The 16,972-nt window shown below is 46.7% G+C and overlaps 5 protein-coding genes across 5 annotated transcripts; 3 read left to right on the top strand and 2 right to left on the bottom strand.

Annotated features, from left to right (window-relative positions):
• Positions 1–1,793: 1,793 nt before the first annotated feature.
• K441DRAFT_236821 (FAD/NAD(P)-binding domain-containing protein) lies at positions 1,794–3,374 on the top strand. Its single transcript, XM_067640680.1, has 2 exons — positions 1,794–2,954; positions 3,027–3,374. Exons 1-2 carry the CDS (start codon positions 2,139–2,141, stop codon positions 3,231–3,233), a joined length of 1,023 nt encoding a protein of 340 aa, XP_067500075.1. The 5' UTR covers positions 1,794–2,138; the 3' UTR covers positions 3,234–3,374.
• Positions 3,375–6,538: 3,164 nt separating this feature from the next.
• Positions 6,539–7,265, bottom strand: K441DRAFT_731740 (uncharacterized protein; the record flags this gene model as incomplete). Its single annotated transcript, XM_067654236.1, has 1 exon — positions 6,539–7,265. A coding segment is annotated over one exon (442 nt), but the record flags the coding sequence as incomplete, so codon positions are not given.
• A 1,854-nt stretch (positions 7,266–9,119) lies between these two features.
• On the bottom strand, positions 9,120–9,962 carry K441DRAFT_665858 (glycoside hydrolase family 13 protein). Its single transcript, XM_067649562.1, has one exon. It carries the CDS (start codon positions 9,717–9,719, stop codon positions 9,453–9,455), a length of 267 nt encoding a protein of 88 aa, XP_067500073.1. The 5' UTR covers positions 9,720–9,962; the 3' UTR covers positions 9,120–9,452.
• An 873-nt stretch (positions 9,963–10,835) lies between these two features.
• Positions 10,836–12,244, top strand: K441DRAFT_617503 (uncharacterized protein). The gene is made up of 2 exons (XM_067645799.1): positions 10,836–11,178; positions 11,338–12,244. The coding sequence occupies exons 1-2, from the start codon at positions 11,034–11,036 to the stop codon at positions 11,988–11,990; spliced, it is 798 nt and encodes a 265-aa protein (XP_067500072.1). The 5' UTR covers positions 10,836–11,033; the 3' UTR covers positions 11,991–12,244.
• A 2,556-nt stretch (positions 12,245–14,800) lies between these two features.
• On the top strand, positions 14,801–15,765 carry K441DRAFT_665852 (uncharacterized protein). The gene is made up of 2 exons (XM_067649561.1): positions 14,801–15,258; positions 15,377–15,765. The coding sequence occupies exons 1-2, from the start codon at positions 14,942–14,944 to the stop codon at positions 15,627–15,629; spliced, it is 570 nt and encodes a 189-aa protein (XP_067500071.1). The 5' UTR covers positions 14,801–14,941; the 3' UTR covers positions 15,630–15,765.
• Positions 15,766–16,972: the final 1,207 nt, after the last annotated feature.

Here is a 16,972-nt window from a genome sequence, read left to right as displayed (position 1 = left end):
CAGAAGAGCTGGAGGTGCGAGTGATGGAGACGAGTTCGAGAGTGCTGGGAGAGGAGCATCCAGACACGCTGACCAGCATGGCCAATCTGGCGTCGACGTACCGGAATCAAGGACGATGGACGGAGGCAGAAGAGCTGGGGGTACGAGTGGTAGAGACGAGTTCGAGGGTGCTTGGAGAGGAGCATCCAAACACGCTGGCCAGCATAGCTAATCTAGCGTCAACGTACCGGAATTAAGGACGATGGACGGAGGCAGAAGAGCTGCAGGCACGAGAGTTAAAGCTATGTTCAAAGGCACTTGGGGAGGAACATCCAGACACCCTCATCAGTATGGAAAACCTTGCACGGATCTGGATCCATCAGAGCAATAGGAGTATGGCTGTGCAGCTATTAACTAAAGTTGTGCAACTACGTACACGGATAATTGGCCCTGACCATCCTCACACGAGGGCATCTTTGCAGACATTGGATAGTTGGCGTAAGGAATTATAAGCAGCTGACGTTTTCCTTTTTTTAGGGGGGGGAGATCATTAGGTAGATTCGTATCTAAATGACTACGTTTAAAAACTAATACAATAGATAGGAAATGTATATAGGCGGTCCAGTAGCAGCCTTCGTTGGTTGTAGAGCTAACGTTCGTTAAGAGTGGCAATGATATAGTACTGAGATCGAGTACACCCGAACGTGCAGGGTGCCGACTAGTCCAGGCCACACCCTTTAACCCGATAAGTGTAATAAAACTAACTAATTTGCTAACCAAACTATATCTTGTAGCGATAATAGAAGGCTCTAAAGAACTGCTCTATAATTAACGGCATACGTGCTAGTGATAATGTGGGGCCGGCCGCTGCTATGGTGAGGAGTCTAAGGCTTAATTAGTGATATAGGTTACTTTAGATAAGTCTAGTGGCTTGGTTTTATACTAGTTACAAGGCTGTATTACAGCACAATAGCAGTCCTGTTAGTACCTCGCCCCCAGACCCTTATTTGACGCTTGACCAAGTCTAGTAAGGTAATCGGCAGGGGCCAGGATCTTTGGGGCAACATTCAAAAGAACGCGCTTTGGGGCGGAAGCTGGTTTCGCTAGCGACTGTATCTCTCTACCCTCCCACAGACATTTAAGGACGCAATAGAGCTCACAAGACTAATTAGCGAGAACTATATCTAGATCGACGCCCTCTGCGTCATGCAGGACGATGCCGAAGAGAGAACTAACACACTACAGGTTACGCATAGGATCTATAAAGAAGCCGCTATGATCATAGTGGCGGAGAGAACGCAGACGCGGGCTTACCTGGATTATTTCCTGGTTCTCGAAGCATTGAAGAGGTAACAGCAACTGTCGATGGGGTTGGGCTTATTTTATCTCGAAAATTTCAAGAAGATGACCCCTCGACCGCGTGTATAATCAATTAGATTTTTAAAAAATATATCTAGAGTACGAGTAGGGTATTAGAAAAGGTAGTAGAAAGGTACCAGTCTCAAGTCGACCCCCTATGTTTTCGCACCAAAGGCAGTCCTAAAAACAGGGGTTACTGCCACGGCTGCCGTCACTGAAATAAGAATTAGTTGACGTTGCCTGATGATGCGTCATTCCCTCAACCACTAACTCCAACCCTCCACAATACCCCCAGGTCAAACATCCAAAGCCTGATTATGCGTGTAGTGCCATGTCTCTACGGTCAAGCTCGCATTATCCACGCGTCGTCATTTGGCGGACAGCTCCCATTGGCAAGCCGCTAGCCACTATCGCAGGCCAAGCAGCAACATGAGATATCAGATCCCACAGTCCATTTTATTTCCTAGCGCATAAGACATAAAAACCTTTCTTTCTTCCATCATCAACCCCGTCTTCCCAACAACCCACAATCCTCCCCCCTTCCACCACCACCACCGTGGCCTCCCCTCCCCCACCCCACTTCCTCTCAAACAAAACCCTTCTCATCGCCGGCGCCGGCCTCTCCGGCCTCTCCTTCGCCCTCGCCCTCCGCAAGCACCTACAATCCCTCCTCATCTACGAGCGCGAGCCCCGCGACCTGCTCCCCGGCCGCGAGGGCTACTCGATCTCGATCCGCAGCGACGCGCGCTCGGGCGGGATCCAAGCGCTACAGAAGCTAGGCCTGCCCGACCGCGCGCTCGATGCCAGCATCACGGGCCTCGGCGACGGCGACGGCGACGGCGACGGCGACGGCGACGGCGGCGGCGGTGGTGGTCTGGGATACCGCCTGGAATGAGCTGCTGAAGATCCGGCCGCGCGTGCCGGTCGGCTTGCCGGTCGGCGTGATGCGGATTGCGCGGCGGGCGCTGCGGGGCGTGCTGGTCGAGGCGGTGGAGGCGCGGGACGCGATCCGCTGGGGGGTTGCGTGCACGGGGGCTGAGCGGCTGGTGGACGGCAGGGCGCGGGTGCGGTTGAGTGATGGGGGGGTGACGGAGTGCGATATTCTGATCGCGACGGATGGGGCGAGCAGCAAGATCAGGGCGGGGTTGAGGCCGGGGGACGGTTTGCGGTTTGCGGGGGCTGTGTGCTTGAGTGGCACGGCGAGGTTTGCTGGGGGGGTGGTGCCGGAGCCTATGGATCGGGATTGGGGGATTGTGCTTGGGGGTGGTGGTGGGAAGTGCTTGTTTGTGTCGCCGGTGGATGAGCGGAGTGCGCTTTGGAGTCTGAGTTATCTGGCGTCGGGGCCGCGAGAGTGTAAGAAGCCGCCATTAAGTGAGGAGGAGAGCCAAGAGATTTGCCAGGAGGCGTTGGAGGTTGGGAAGGTTTTCAATGAGCCTTTCCAGACGCTCGTCCGTGGGACTGATCCGTCCACTGTTATGGTTTTCAACGCCATGGATAAGCAACCTTTTGCTAACGTTGATCGAGAATATCGTGATGACCAAGCTCCGGTCGTCTTTATTGGAGACAGCAATCATGCAGTCTCGCCTTTTGCGGGCAACGGTGCCAACCTTGCAATGGTAATAACCATGTCTCTATCTTCCTTGCTATCATTCCGGTCTCCTATACTGACCAGCACAACCTCTCTGTAGATGGATGGTTGGGATCTTGCCGAGCAGATGTGCAAATCCAGCTCGCTCCGCGCTGCTCTTGTATCATACGATAGATTGAGCGTCCCGCGTGCGAGATCCACAGTAAAGATGTCACACATGAGTATCACGGTTGGACATTCACAAGGCTGGAGGCTGTTCTTTTACGTACTCCTATTGAGGCTCGTACGGTTTATATTCTTCCGTTGAATAAGAGTAGTGTTTCTGGCCTTCTCAGGTGCTCTCAACTCTTTAGCGATGGCTGTATTGCAGTATCTGTATTTATACATGTTTCAAATACTCGTCACATAATCTTAACTCAGGTGTTTATAGGAGCCAGAATACAACCCCTAACATGACTCAACTTTCGACGGCTCATGATGACTTCAGAGTTGCTATCCAATGGTGAGTCAAAAATCATCACAAAACCGCAAAGATATAATATGAGATTTAATCGGTTCTATCTAATGTAGTAAGCCCACAAAGAGAACTAGGCGCTGCATGTTGAATTAACGCTTTGCTATATCATGCTCCTGAGCGAGCACTTTCTGCTGGTTATGGAAGTTGTCCTTCTCGTTTATGAACCTTTGGTGCTGTTAAGCACCGAAGTAATGGCCGACGTGAGTGAAGAAATTGCATCTGTGAGGGCAGGGCTGAGCTTCCTAAGAAGATCAGAGATGTCTACGGCAAAACGTGAGTAAATTTGCCTTTCCATCAGTAGGATGAGGTAGCTGGGGAGATGTACTCATTTGAATTTTAGAGGCAATGCCATTAAGAGTCGAATATATCTCGCTTGCAATCTAAGCAGAAATAGAAAGAAGGGGGCTGAGAGTTGCCATTACTTGGTCAACATTACTAACTGCAATGCATTTAGTATTCGCAGCAGCGGTAGAGATTGCGGAAACAATCTGCTGAACACTGAACTGGAAGGAACTGATGATAGATTCCTTCTCAACTCCAAGCATTGCGACTGTTGAAGGGATTGGGAACAGTGATCTACTTGGACTGGAGCTATCTTGGAGCGCCATATGGATCGCCTAAACTTCTGGAGCTGGATCGCTTAATTTTATTGGTGGACTGGACTAGATCTGAGCTTATGGAGGCTCCTGGCGCTCCAGTTCCATTCCTCATTTAGACGTAAGGCTGATAAGGACAGGACGCTAAGGAGTTAGTGCAGGTGGTGGCGGCCAATTAGTGACTTTTATAGTATTACACCATCTCAAAAGACGGTTAATTGCCCGTAGAAATAAGGAGTTACCCTCCTGTCGCTCCTACTGCGCATACTACTCATCAATTTAGTGTTTTGTTTTTACCATAGCCGCTAAATAAACTCGCCCACTAGCGACTTAATCCAGTATTGCGCGCTTCTTGCCTAATTACTTAGCTACACCCCTATCTAATGACGTTATTCTTACCCTAGAATATATTAACTCTGCAGCCAAAGGCCGCCTAGAGGTAGAGGAGTTTAAATATAGCGGTAGGCAGTATATCCGGTGCAAGTCCCTTACGCTCGGCGTTAAAAACACTAAGCCTTATATATCACCAATATGGAAATAAGGGGAGGACGTTCAGCTTAAGGGCGAGGTTGGCGATAGGAAGAAGGTATACTACTACTACTATATTTATAAGAGAGCGAGGCGTTAGCAGGAGCTTATAATAATCTCATTAGGACGTACTACTGCTTTAGATTACCTTGTTAACGATCACCAGATAAACCAATATACTGGCTTTCTTAAGCCTCCCAAACTAAGCAACTCCAACCAGCCAATAATTAAGGACTATCCTAAGCAGTGGGTGCTTAAGTAGAGGTCAAATTTTAAGGCGTTTAAGCAGCTATTAATTAGGTGGATCATCTGCTATTATATTACCTTCTTTTAGTTTAAAAACGAGTACTTCTAAAGCCTTCTCTATTACCTCTATCCGACCCTTCTAAAATTCCTACTAAAAGCTAGAAAGATAATCTAGGGCTAGGTTATAGCAGAGTTTAAGTAAAAGAAGGATAACCTAAAGAAGGAGCTGGCCTCTGCTTATAGCTCTATATTTATATCCTTTAATTTATAGACATCGCTAAACTCCTACGTAATTCTTAGTGTTATTAGTTATTTTATTAACTAATATAGAAGGCGACGGCATATAGTTCTAGGGCTTTATAAGGTTATTAGTAAACACTCTAATAAAAATATAGCGGCTATTCTACTAAAGCTAATTAAGGAATATAGATTTAAAGGTAATATTGGCTATTTTATGGGCGATAATGCAGAGTTAAATAATATATGCGTTAATGCAGTACTTTAAGTTCTATACCTAAAGATATTAGCAAAGAAATAAAAAGCTTGTTAGCTATACTGCTTTAGCTATATTATTAACCTCTACGCGTAAGCCTTTATAATTAGAAAGGACGCTAAGAAGATTTATAAGGAAATGGCCTCTATATACTATAAGATGGACTTTAAAAGGGTTTAGGAGCTCTAGAAGAAGTAGGGGTCTATTAGATTACTTTATAATCTTATCTAGTACATTTAAATAACTCCCTAAAGGTATAGGTTCTTTAAGAGTATTAAAATTAGAGGAGATCTGGCAAAATATAACTACTTAGAGGTAAGTAATATTTTTAAAAGTGGTAATATTCGCTACCTAGCCTATTGCCGGACTAATTAGATTATTAGGATTTAGTTCTACCGTATCTAGCCGCCTTTACAGTTGTAAGATTTACCTATAGTCGCAATCTTCTATTTTCTTATACTCTACTAAAAGCGACACTAATAATTTATTAGCTTATTTAAAATAATCAAACTCGCTAGAACTTGCTCTTTATAGTAATTACTTAGTTTTTAAATTACCGCGAATATATAACTCGGTTCTGTAATAACTACGTTCTATCTACTAACTTAAAGCCTCTTACTAAGGAGGACTACCTTAAGCCCCACTAATGGAAAGAGTTTAAATACCTTTATACGCATCTAGAATCTTTTTATAAGGCGACTATTATAGTAAAGGGTAATTATATAAGCCTTACTAATTATTTCTAGACGCTAGATTGGCTTATTAATAAACTCTATACTATTAAAGATCGGTTCCTTAAGCTTACGGCTCTACGTTAACCTAATAATTAAAACTATAAGCTGCTATCTAGCTGCGCGAGCGCTGTATAGGAGAAGTATAAGAAGTACTTTAAGAAGGCTAATAAGACACCTGCCTACTATACCGCCATTATAATAAATCCAATGCTTAAAATGGAATGGTTTTACTAGAAATAGGGGTTAGATAAGAATAAAAAGGCCTAGATTAATAAGGTTAAAAAAAAGGGTTAGGATATATTTAAAGACTACAAAGGCAAGAGCTTTAGATTACAGCCTTAAGATCCATTAATTTACCCTATTAAGAAGCTATAAAAGGAAAAGGACTATACCTCTGCTTGTAATTATAAGCGCATTAAACGCACCCACTAAACCTCCGCAGTAAAGAAGGATAGTGCTTTAGATAAGTATCTAAAAGAGGGCCCTCTTGAAGTCGCCGATAATAAAGACTTTAATATAATTAACTATTGGCAAAGGCTCTATTATAGTTAACCCGACCTCGCCTGCTTCGCCCTTAACGTACTTACTCCTCTACCTATAAGCGACGAATGTAAACGCCTATTTAGCAGTTATAAGATACTCCTTAAGGACCGACGCTCGCGCCTAAAGATGGATATAATTAAGGCAAATAAGTGGCTTCGCTATAGCTACGGGCCCCTAAGAAGCAATACATTTAATGACAAGGGCGTTGGATCAGTGGAAGGAGAGCCTCAGCTGTTACCTCTATATGACCCTATACCGGAGCAGCTTAGGGAGTACATTAAGGAGCGCCAAGCTGCGGATGTGGCCGCCGCCGCCGCTGCCTAGGTGGAGGAAGAGGATACGGAGGAGGATGATGAGGTTCTGGCGATAATAGAGCGTGCTAGCGGTAAGGGTGGGGGCAATAATGAGGATGAAGGCAACGATGAGGACGCATTTGAGACGATTGAGGCCTTTGAGGAGTAATATATAAGGAGCAATATAAACAATTTGGGCCGAATTTGGTACTCCATATAACTTCCTACTGCAACACCAAAGGATGCCAAGACTTACTATAAATAGTATATGGATTGTATGGCGCTCCTGGAGCCAAATCGCAATAGAACTGGTGTGGACTGGATTTGAGCCTAGATCCAGTCCAGTCCAGTCCAAGTAGACCACTGACAGTGGCCGAAGCCATGACAACATCATATTTCACGTATTCTAACGCCACGCTCATAGGAATTTCAAGCTTAAATCTATTAAATCAAGTTATGTAATCCCAAATATTAGATGTCTTTAGGGTCCTAAAAAAGCACAAGCTTTTCATGGCGCACTTCCATATGCAAAGGTACCATGGAGGACTGACTCATGCGGGAAAAACATTCAAGCCCTACATACGGAAATGTGCATCTTCCCCATTTTGTAATCCAAGCAATGCATGTGGATGTCTCCATCTTGGGTCATGCTCCGGTAACCCGGTTTGCCAACCTTATAGTTTCCTGCAACCCAATCCTTGATGTAACCGACTACCGATACTGTGCTGAGACACAAGATTACCGTCTTGGAAGGCTCCAAGACAGCGTCAACGCCACCCTATATATTGATTGCAGATCAATATTGCTTGCAGATCACTGTTCCCATTTCAGTTACCTATTACCCCATCATGTCTTATTACCTCCACCTTCTTCGTGTATATATAGAGACTTTAGAGCTACATTCACAATCAAGTCGTTCATTCAATTCTTCGCACTGCAAAGCTTACACTTGAGCTTGACCGTTGGCAGTATATCCCAATCCACCGATTGTCCCGAAAAATTCAGCACCAAAACCCACGCCTTGTTATTTGAGAATCTGCGGTACGCATACACCTGCGAATGATCGGGATCCAGTAGCTCGAAGTCCCGCACACGAAAACATCTTTGTGCCGCTTTCGAAATTTCGTGAATACCCTTCCGTACGATAGCACGGAGCTGGGCCGAGCAAGTTGCTCGGCAGCGTTGACCGTACGATGATCGCCATTGACCCTCATTCAAAGTTTAACGTCTGCAGGACAGAAACCTGCATTTGGGCTAGAATCCCATTAAATTGGAATACGGGCGTTGTTACGAGCTTTGTGTCGCATAATCTTTTTGACTAGGGCGGGTCTTTTCGGGGTCTTTGGGTATTTTGTAGTCATCCTAGAATATATTAGGAAACAGTTGCCATTCTAGCAGGTAAGAGAGGCGAAATCATTTAGTATTCGACATCTTTGTATTCTTCAATTGGCTGGTTTGATGGGACGTTTCGCATTCCTAGCTCCTCTCCTTGATATATGTACATGGTGCCGCCTAAGGCCATATGTCCCATAGGGGCAGTTTCGGCCCCAGCTCACAGCACTCATCGCTGTCATCCGTGAACCGGGTTACTGCTCTTGGGTTATCGTAGTTTCGCAGGAGGTAGAATTCCAATCATCCTTTTCGATCATCAGGTGTTGGAGTCTGTTCGTAATCCGCTTCACTCCCTGGATTTTCCATTTATGCAGGCTCCATTTCGATTCTCCAGGGATTGGGTCGACTTCCGTGTGCTCGAATGTGAAGATCGATTTCAAAGAACCAGTCTCCAGGTGGACGACGCGGGGAATTTGGTCCTCACCATACACATACGGCATTTCTCCGAGAAATGCCGTATGTGTATGGCAGGGCTTCCATCAGTATTGAATATTGAAAAAGAATATATTAAAGTATATAAAATAGCCAGTATTAGAAATATATACTCTGCTATACGCAGTAGAGTATAATAAGGTGTATAAAGGCTATAGGACAATATAAGGTGGCTGTTTTGGATGTAAGGTGTCCGTTTTGGGCGTACGTTTATGCTAAGGCCTTAATTATGCACGGTTCGCAGCCTATATTTGTATGGAGGCTTGGCAAATATTCAATATTCAATATCAATATCAATACGGCCTTATACTGATATTGAATATTGATGGAAGCCCTGATTTCTCCAACCGTAATAGTACCGTACTTGTCTACTACTTCTTTGCGCATACCTCTCAGAAACTCATGGAGGCCGGGCCCGTCAGCAAAACACTTGTCGCTAGACTAATATACTCGGCTCGGGTCATCGATCTCCGCATCGGGGAACTCCTGTACTTTCGATATCAAGTCGATAACGTCCATCCGAAAGTCTGATTCCCCGCGATGCATCCAAAACCGCATCATATCATGAACTGCTTCTCAAACGTCAGGGTTCTCCCAGTTCAATCCGGCTGCTCAGGTGAGGAGAGGGCGAGGTAGTACTCTTCAGTCTTTTCGTCGTAGACCCATGCAGAATTTTGTTCCCCTAAAATTTGGGCCCAGTTATTGGGCGGTTGGCGGTTGCCATTGGTGAACTTTGGCTTCTTCCAGATATACTAGTCGCGCTTCTTGTTGGTGGTGGAAGAGCGTGATTCAAGGAACCACGGACGCCAAAAAAGAGTCAAAAAAAATTTACATTTAGAAGGAGTTCTACCTTTATTGGGTGCGGTATAGTAGCTAATCTGATTTGAGGTGTGATTGACCATAAAGTCCATTATAAGATTCATCTTCCTACTCCTCAGCTCATTGATAAGCTTGTCGACATCCGCAAGAGCCCTATATTTGGGGTGAATATCCTCGTAATCAGAAATGTCGTATCCCATATCCACCATAGGACTCTTGTATACATTTTGCGGTTACTATCTCTTCCTTTCACGAGAAATGGTATTCTTACTTAGAGAAAGCCATACTACGTCAACTATATTTAATCAGATAGGGCGACACTTTAGTGTTGATATTAGCGAGTCACACACTTCCCAGGTACTCGAGATAGTCTAGTCAGGAGATGATTCCAGGAATATTACCCCAGCCACCGCCGTTGGAGTCTTGGAAAGTGGCAGGATAGATCTATGGCTTGTAAGTAACTGCGCCATCCTTCACCCTGAGGTCAAAAGGGCCCTTTCAGACTTGGTAAACGATAGCCTCTTTCCACCATTTGGGCTTAATGTAAGTGGATGATGATGGCATTCTCTGGTAAGAATAGCCTGAATACCGCTCGCTAGTCGTTTGATATCGTGGCCGAGAAAAGCGGATGGTTCGGAGCGTTGGCACCCTGAGAAGGCCGGGATAGCCGTTATCGTGAAAGCAAGCGGGAAATTATGATCATGAGATGTTCATGGACCGCTCCGGGTCTTTTTTCTAACTGAAATCCCCAAAAGGTCTCATACTTCTCAGGTGGAGGCTGCATTTTGAGACGTTATTTGTACGTCGTGTTTGCAAGAGGGCGGATGCTATTAGTACGCCATGCTGTAGTGGACGGCTAACTAATCGGCTAGACCGAAAACCTCTTGCTGTTTGAAGAGCATCCTCTCGGCTTTCCTCTGTGTATAGCGAAATTAGACTTATTCTGCAGTAGTGGCATGACGTCGAAAATATCGTGTATTTTAGTACTTACGCTAGTCTCATTTTAAAACTAGGAAAATGATATCTCTTGTACCGTAATGCACCCGGATTAGTATAGATACATATAGAAAAACATAATACAGTGGTAGTACGCTTACCAAAGACGACGGAGCAGTTATACTCGTATATCAATCACAATAGAATAATTGAGATCAAAATAGATATTTAAAAATTAATGCCTTAAGCATTATTCTCAGACTGGAGAATTCTGGTATGCAGTATTCTTGAATATGTTCAGAACATTTTTGTGGCAAGACTTTTTTGATCATGAGTTCCGGAGATGTCGGTTCGCGCATGACTCATGCTGATCAACGCCTCCCGTCCAGACCAAATCTTTATCTCGAAGACGCCGAAATGTTCAAATCCTGGTTTCGAATTTTCTTCTTTCTTTTCTATTGCTGCTGTCAGTACCGAATATTTTTCAAGTTGCTACTCAACTCCTCTGTTTTCCCACCTAAGCGATTCGATCTTTCCCCGCTCCCGACCAGTTTACGTCAATTTTCGTAATTTCTACCATGAGAATTTTTTCAAGACGGTATTTGTCGCAGACTGTTGATCAGCGCCATGGCGATATACCTCTGTTCGTATGCTGTTTTACCTCTGGCTTGCTGGATAGTGTGAGCTTCAATAATTGGGGTGTTTTTGTGGGCATGCAGACTGGTACGCAGACTTCCTCCGCCCTACAATACTGTCTTTAGGCCTCTAAGCTTCATTGAGCCCCATTGAGTCCAAATTCATAATCAAATGATGCAAGAGCGTTCCAAAAAAAATTTACCAAATATCAAATACATCTTACTCACCAAAGATCTTACGTCATAGGCAACACCGTTCTCCTTGCCCTCTCTACTGCCTCACTCCCAGAAACCCAACATCATGCGACTGCAACAACGCTTACTTCGCTTGGATCCTTCCTCCTCGGAGCTTATCTTACTTTCGTTATATCTCGGTGGTCTGGGTCTCTCAGCCGTCTCTTCGTCATGCTCTCCTTCTGCATCCAGGCCGCGCTCATCGCTGTTGCCGCGGCTCTAACCACCGCCGGCCTAGTCCCCGAAGACCGTAATGGCGGTGGCCAAGAGCTCGGAAACATTCGCATTGTGACAGCGCTCCCGCCACTCGCGTTCCATTTTGGGATGCAGATTGCAACAAGCCGGATCCTAGGATTCAACGAATTGCCTGCGAATGTGTTGACCAGTACATACGCAGATCTTGTAGGCGATCCGAAGTTGTTTTCATTTCACTGGAATCCGAAGAGGGATCGGCGAATCGCATCCGTTTTTCTCGTCTTGACGGGCGCAATCTCGAGTGCCTGGATGATGAAGAGGGGGTTGAATATCTATGGGCAAATGTGGATAGGTGCGGGGTTGAAGTTTTTGACTGCGGCTGGAGTCTGGTTATTTATGGATAAGGATAGAGGGGATACTGAACTTGGTAGGAAACCGAATGGGGAGCCGATGAAGAAGACGGGTGCATAGGGGTAAGGGAGAAACAAGGTAATTTGAAGGCAAAGTTGACTTCATAAGTATATACACTAGAGCGTATTTGATGTATAATTGAGGAGTTCTACACAGTATGTTCTTCCTAAGTATAGACTTGGTGTGTAGAGGTACAATAGAGCAGCAGAAAATGGCGAATGTAGAGTGAGTTGTAAGGTGAAGGAAAATGACGTACTCGCGGGCCCCCAAAGACGAAATGGGGGTATCTTTACGAGTCATTTTCGGCTGTGGGGTTTCTGCCAAGACTTCCTACAAGGCACCACTTCGCGTCATCCTCTTCGAAACTCCTATGCTAACAGACATGGCGGGCATCTACGGTCTGCCAAACGAACTCATTCTGCGCATCGTTTCTTATATCAAAAATCATTCTACTCTACATAACCGATCATTTCCATAGCCTTCAGCGGAATCAGCACAGCCTCTCTCTACCATACTTACAAGAATAGAGAAAGTGAAGAAACGAACACTCTTCTCGATGGCCTGTCTCTCCGGAGTTTCCTACGGCTCATTCTTAAGAATTCCAGGCTCGCCAGCTTAGTAAAAAAAAGTCGATCTAGGATTATAGCAGACTCGGCTCGATGTTAAGTCCCTTGATTTTTATCATTCACTTTAGCCGGTCCTCCTTCCCCTGAAGATTTGAAGCTATTTCTGGATTGCTCGCAAGGACTAGAACTTGAAATTCCTGGAGGCGAGTGATCTTTCTTTGGCCCGGAGGTTTGGTCAAGGTGTCTGGAACTTGGTATAAAAGACGCCGAAGTTAGGCTTCTCCTAGTTCATCTCCCAGAGCTAGAAGAACTCCAGTTGGTCCTCCTGGGTCAGCGCCCTGATCCCTCATGGGTATTTCCAAGGAAAATGGTTCAGAGTCCCGCATCATGGCTCCACGGACGACTGTTAAAACTCAAGAGACTTCGCGTTAATTACGATGAAGACGCTTGCATGGCTTCCTTGGCAAGAGTATCTGCATTTTTCCATTTGCCATCCCTCCTAATTTTTGAAGCTGAGCGGGTTGTTGGTGAAGACTTGTACCATCTTCAAGGGTGGACATGCCCGATGGGCTCTTCATCGATCACAACCATCAAACTTCTGGATTGTGCCTTCAGCCTGCCGGGACTCTGGAACTTCATCCGGTCATGCAAACGCCTTACCTCGTTCACATCTGCCTTCACAGAATACTTCGAGGTTCCAACTTGCAGCCCTGGCGGCTTGTTCGAGGTTTTGACTCCCTATGAATTGTGCCTGGAGCATCTCGCGGTGGTCTCAGTGATGTTTACTCCCGAAACTCGCTCGGAAAGATGCTTCTGGCACTTTTCACGACTTCGCAGCGCTAAAATCACTGAAAGTGGAAGAATACTCTTTGATTGGCAATGGCCAAGTCGGAGGTTACCCTGACTGACTCATCGAGAGTAGGCTTCTTGATATCCTCCCCTCTTCATTAGAAACTCTCATGATAATTCATTGCACCTTTTCGATCATACCAAAGCTACTTGAAATGGCCGATACTCACGATTCCCCTTGCCAAGGCTTAAGACTATCACCATTAAGATACATAAACTGTTAGACCTGCAGGGATTCGACCATCTACAACCGATCTTTGCTCGAATAGGTGTAGAATTTCGATATATCTACATGCGCCTATGACATTTCCAGTAGTAAATCTAGCGAGTATGATTCTACTGAAGAGTTAGAAGAAGATTCGAAGTGAGAAGAGACTCTTTAGCATTTCCCTGCCGCCTGGACAAGCACACTGTGCCATTTTTGGATTCATGAAAAATATCGGACACTGTAACGTGAGAGGGTTCCTGAATACCTCCGTATGCGCTAAAAGAACTTAGAGAACGCGGCATCGTGGTCGCTCTAACACCATTAACTTCTAGTGGAAGCTTCGGGCCTGGACTGGCGCAATGAGTTACATTGCTGTTAGCTAAGAGACATATAATGAATTCACGTGGTAGTCACTCGAGTCCGCCGCCCACCGAGTCACATTCCACAATTGAAGCCAATCTTCGGTGTTACACCGTCCATCAAAATCTCTGCGCGCTGCTGCAACACTATCCTGAACCCTACAAGAGCATACTTGTACCAGACTATTGATCTTAGAAAGTAGCAGCCGCTCACAGCTGACACAGCGCCCCTGACTTTGTTCCTCTCATCTACAATGCCGCAGCAAGCACGTTGGATGACATTCCGCAATGCGAGGACCCTGCTCAATATTCTGCATGCCATGAGCAAAGCAATTGGATAGACGAGCGTCGGAGACTCCGATATGCAAGCCAGTAGGTGCAAGATCCTGCAAACGACAGCGCAGTAGATCAGGCGGACAACGCGGTGTTCAAATCACGTACTGCTTTCAGGATGCGGTATGTGCGGCTCGCATCTTGTCCCTGCTTTTCCTGCTGCTGTTTTTGGATTGACAGTTACTCATTGGCGCGGTTGGGAGGAGGCTTGTTATCCAGACGTACTTCCTGTCGGAAGACTGATTTTGTTTGTTCCATGGCTGCTTTGATGTGATCGATCATACTGTGCGGCCGCAGATCTATGCAAGCAGAAATTGGGTGACTACGGCAAACGCTGTTTGGGTGACTAGGACAAGCAGCGTATTTAGTAGCCTTATTATATTGAATTTCGTACCACAAGAAAACTGCTTAACCAGAACCGTGCTTGAAACCGCAGCTAGGAAAATTGCAGGAGGTAAGGCAGTTCCACGTGATGTAAGCCATCTTCATGCAAGTTAGCAAGACTTGTACTGCAAGAAGTGCATGGGACGAATGCTGTGATACCGACTGAGCGTCGACTTATCTGACTTGTCGCCACATTCGACCTCGACTCGCCAAGCCTTACCATCCGTAGCACGTGATCGAGATTTTCTCCAAATGCACACCTCACCACAACGCATCCCAGCAGCATCTGGGCAGAAAATCCCAACGCCCACGATGCCGCCGCGCCTCCAGCTGCTGCAAACCTGCAGCGCGCTGCTCTCCTCCAACTCACCCTCCTTCATCCCCTTACTCGCGCCGTTCCTACTCCCCGCCCACCAGCAGCGGGCGGTGTCCATCCTCTCATCGCTCTCCGACAACCCAGGCGCGTATAGCAAGAAGATTCGGCGGGGTCGTGGGCCAGCATCTGGCAAAGGCAAGACATCAGGCCGTGGACACAAGGGGCAGAAGCAGCATGGGAAGGTGCCGGCGGGCTTCAATGGGGGGCAGACGAAGGAGGAGATCACGAAGGGGCCGCATGGGTTTCTAAACCAGTACGTGCATCTCCCACCAGCCATCACATACCAAAGGAATATTACAAGGACAGGAGGATTTGGGATGCTATTTGGAATTGGGAGTCATGGGACGGCATGCTAATTGCAATTGGCACAGTTTCTCAGTCAACATGTTCCCCCTCAACGTTGACCGGCTGCAAGACTGGATCGACCAAGGCAGACTCGACCCCTCCAAACCTATTACAATGAAGGAGCTCAACGACTCCCGCTGCCTGCACGGCGTCAAAGACGGTGTGAAATTACTTGCTCGGGTGCGTGGCCCTCTTCCCTCCGCCTGCACGCCGCACGCTGCACAGCCACGACCTGCACCGCCCCCCCCTCCCCGGGGGGGAATCGTCAGCATTGCCTGACTAATGACGATATTTGTTGCTAATGCTGATATTCGATTCTCAACTATAGGGCTCGGAGCAGCTAAAGACGCCCGTCAACGTCATTGTCTCACGCGCCTCCGCCTCCGCCATCGCCGCCGTCGAAAGTGCCGGCGGCTCCGTCACCACGCGCTTCTACACCCCGGCCTCGATCAAGCGCGTGCTGCGCGGCTTAGTCGATCCCGTCGTCTCGCTGCAGACTACCGTTCCATCGCTCGATGCCTTGGTGACTGAGACCGCGGGGGCTGCGCCGCTGGAGGCGAAGAAGTATCCGTATAGGCTCCCCGATCCGACCAGTAGGAAGGATATAGAGTACTATAGGGACCCGGCACATCGAGGGTATCTAAGCCATCTGCTGGGTAAGGGCGAGAGCCCGAGCTTGTTCTTCAAGGTGCCAGGGGCGCTGGGGTCGAAGAAGAAGGATGTGAATAAGAAGGCGAGTGCGGCGAAGGCGGAGAACAGGATCTGGTGATAGGAGAAAATAGCGTGCTGGGAAAATGTACATTATTTTTGGGCTAAAATCGCTTTCATAATTAGAAAGTGAGAATATGCTGTGTATGATATGAGAGGGTTGGGCTGGACATTCGTCCAACAAAGAATCTTTGAGTGTGCGAGCCTTTGTTTGCTGTGCTACGGTATTGAGCTGCACTGCCGTGGGTTAGAGTTTTGCTTAGTTGATGTGGAGCATACATCCTGGCCACAAAGATTCAATATCCATTTGGTTTTATCCGTGAATTTTGCGGGACGTTCAACTCAACCTTGCTTCAGCGTCCCCCAAGCCCCTCAGTTACCTGGCTATGGTCGGACATGGTAAGACATAATTTCGAGTTATTCGAGGACTTCAGGAGGATCAGAATGCTAGACCGAAAGGCCTCCTGGATGTTGGAGGCATTGCCGGGATAAATTATGGTAATTTCAGCACATGAGACTCCAAGGGTTTCTGAAATCAGGTGATTGTGGAGTGATACTCCTTACGTTCACAACTATCCTCAGGATGAGTTATTGTGGTTGCAATTTAGGATGATGCTGGAATATTAGTTCTCGCCAGAAAGATGAAAGTGCAGCCGAGATATACGAAGGGCTCGACCCCACGCCATCGCTCCCTGCAGCGTTACACAGATCCATCGGACATCGCACTGAACAAATTTGGGCGAGTAAGGTCACCGGCTACATTCCATCGTATTGTAGGGTGGACTCGTGTACATTTGGGAATCTAGGGACAATTTCAGGGGCGTCAAGACATTGTAGCACTCGGCAACGCTGACTGAGGTACTATGCGCTGATTTGCATCTGGCTGGCCCAGCGGTCGGTGCATACGTACGAGG

The sequence above is a fragment of the Cenococcum geophilum genome (genome assembly GCF_001692895.1).
Source record: "Cenococcum geophilum 1.58 unplaced genomic scaffold K441scaffold_46, whole genome shotgun sequence".
Classification (NCBI taxonomy): domain Eukaryota; kingdom Fungi; phylum Ascomycota; class Dothideomycetes; order Gloniales; family Gloniaceae; genus Cenococcum; species Cenococcum geophilum.
Note: the sequence above shows the minus strand (reverse complement) of the source record. Positions and strands in the feature narration are given on the sequence as shown.

Bases quoted from the DNA above. Each gene is read 5' to 3' on its own strand.
- K441DRAFT_617503 (XM_067645799.1), top strand. From the start codon at position 11,034: ATGAGAATTTTTTCAAGACGGTATTTGTCGCAGACTGTTGATCAGCGC. The intron at 11,179-11,337 runs GTACGCAGACTT...CTTACGTCATAG, and splicing joins TTTTGTGGGCATGCAGACTG to GCAACACCGTTCTCCTTGCC.
- K441DRAFT_665852 (XM_067649561.1), top strand. From the start codon at position 14,942: ATGCCGCCGCGCCTCCAGCTGCTGCAAACCTGCAGCGCGCTGCTCTCC. The intron at 15,259-15,376 runs GTACGTGCATCT...CAATTGGCACAG, and splicing joins CCGCATGGGTTTCTAAACCA to TTTCTCAGTCAACATGTTCC.
- K441DRAFT_665858 (XM_067649562.1), bottom strand. From the start codon at position 9,719: ATGGGATACGACATTTCTGATTACGAGGATATTCACCCCAAATATAGG.
- K441DRAFT_236821 (XM_067640680.1), top strand. From the start codon at position 2,139: ATGCCAGCATCACGGGCCTCGGCGACGGCGACGGCGACGGCGACGGCG. The intron at 2,955-3,026 runs GTAATAACCATG...ACCTCTCTGTAG, and splicing joins ACGGTGCCAACCTTGCAATG to ATGGATGGTTGGGATCTTGC.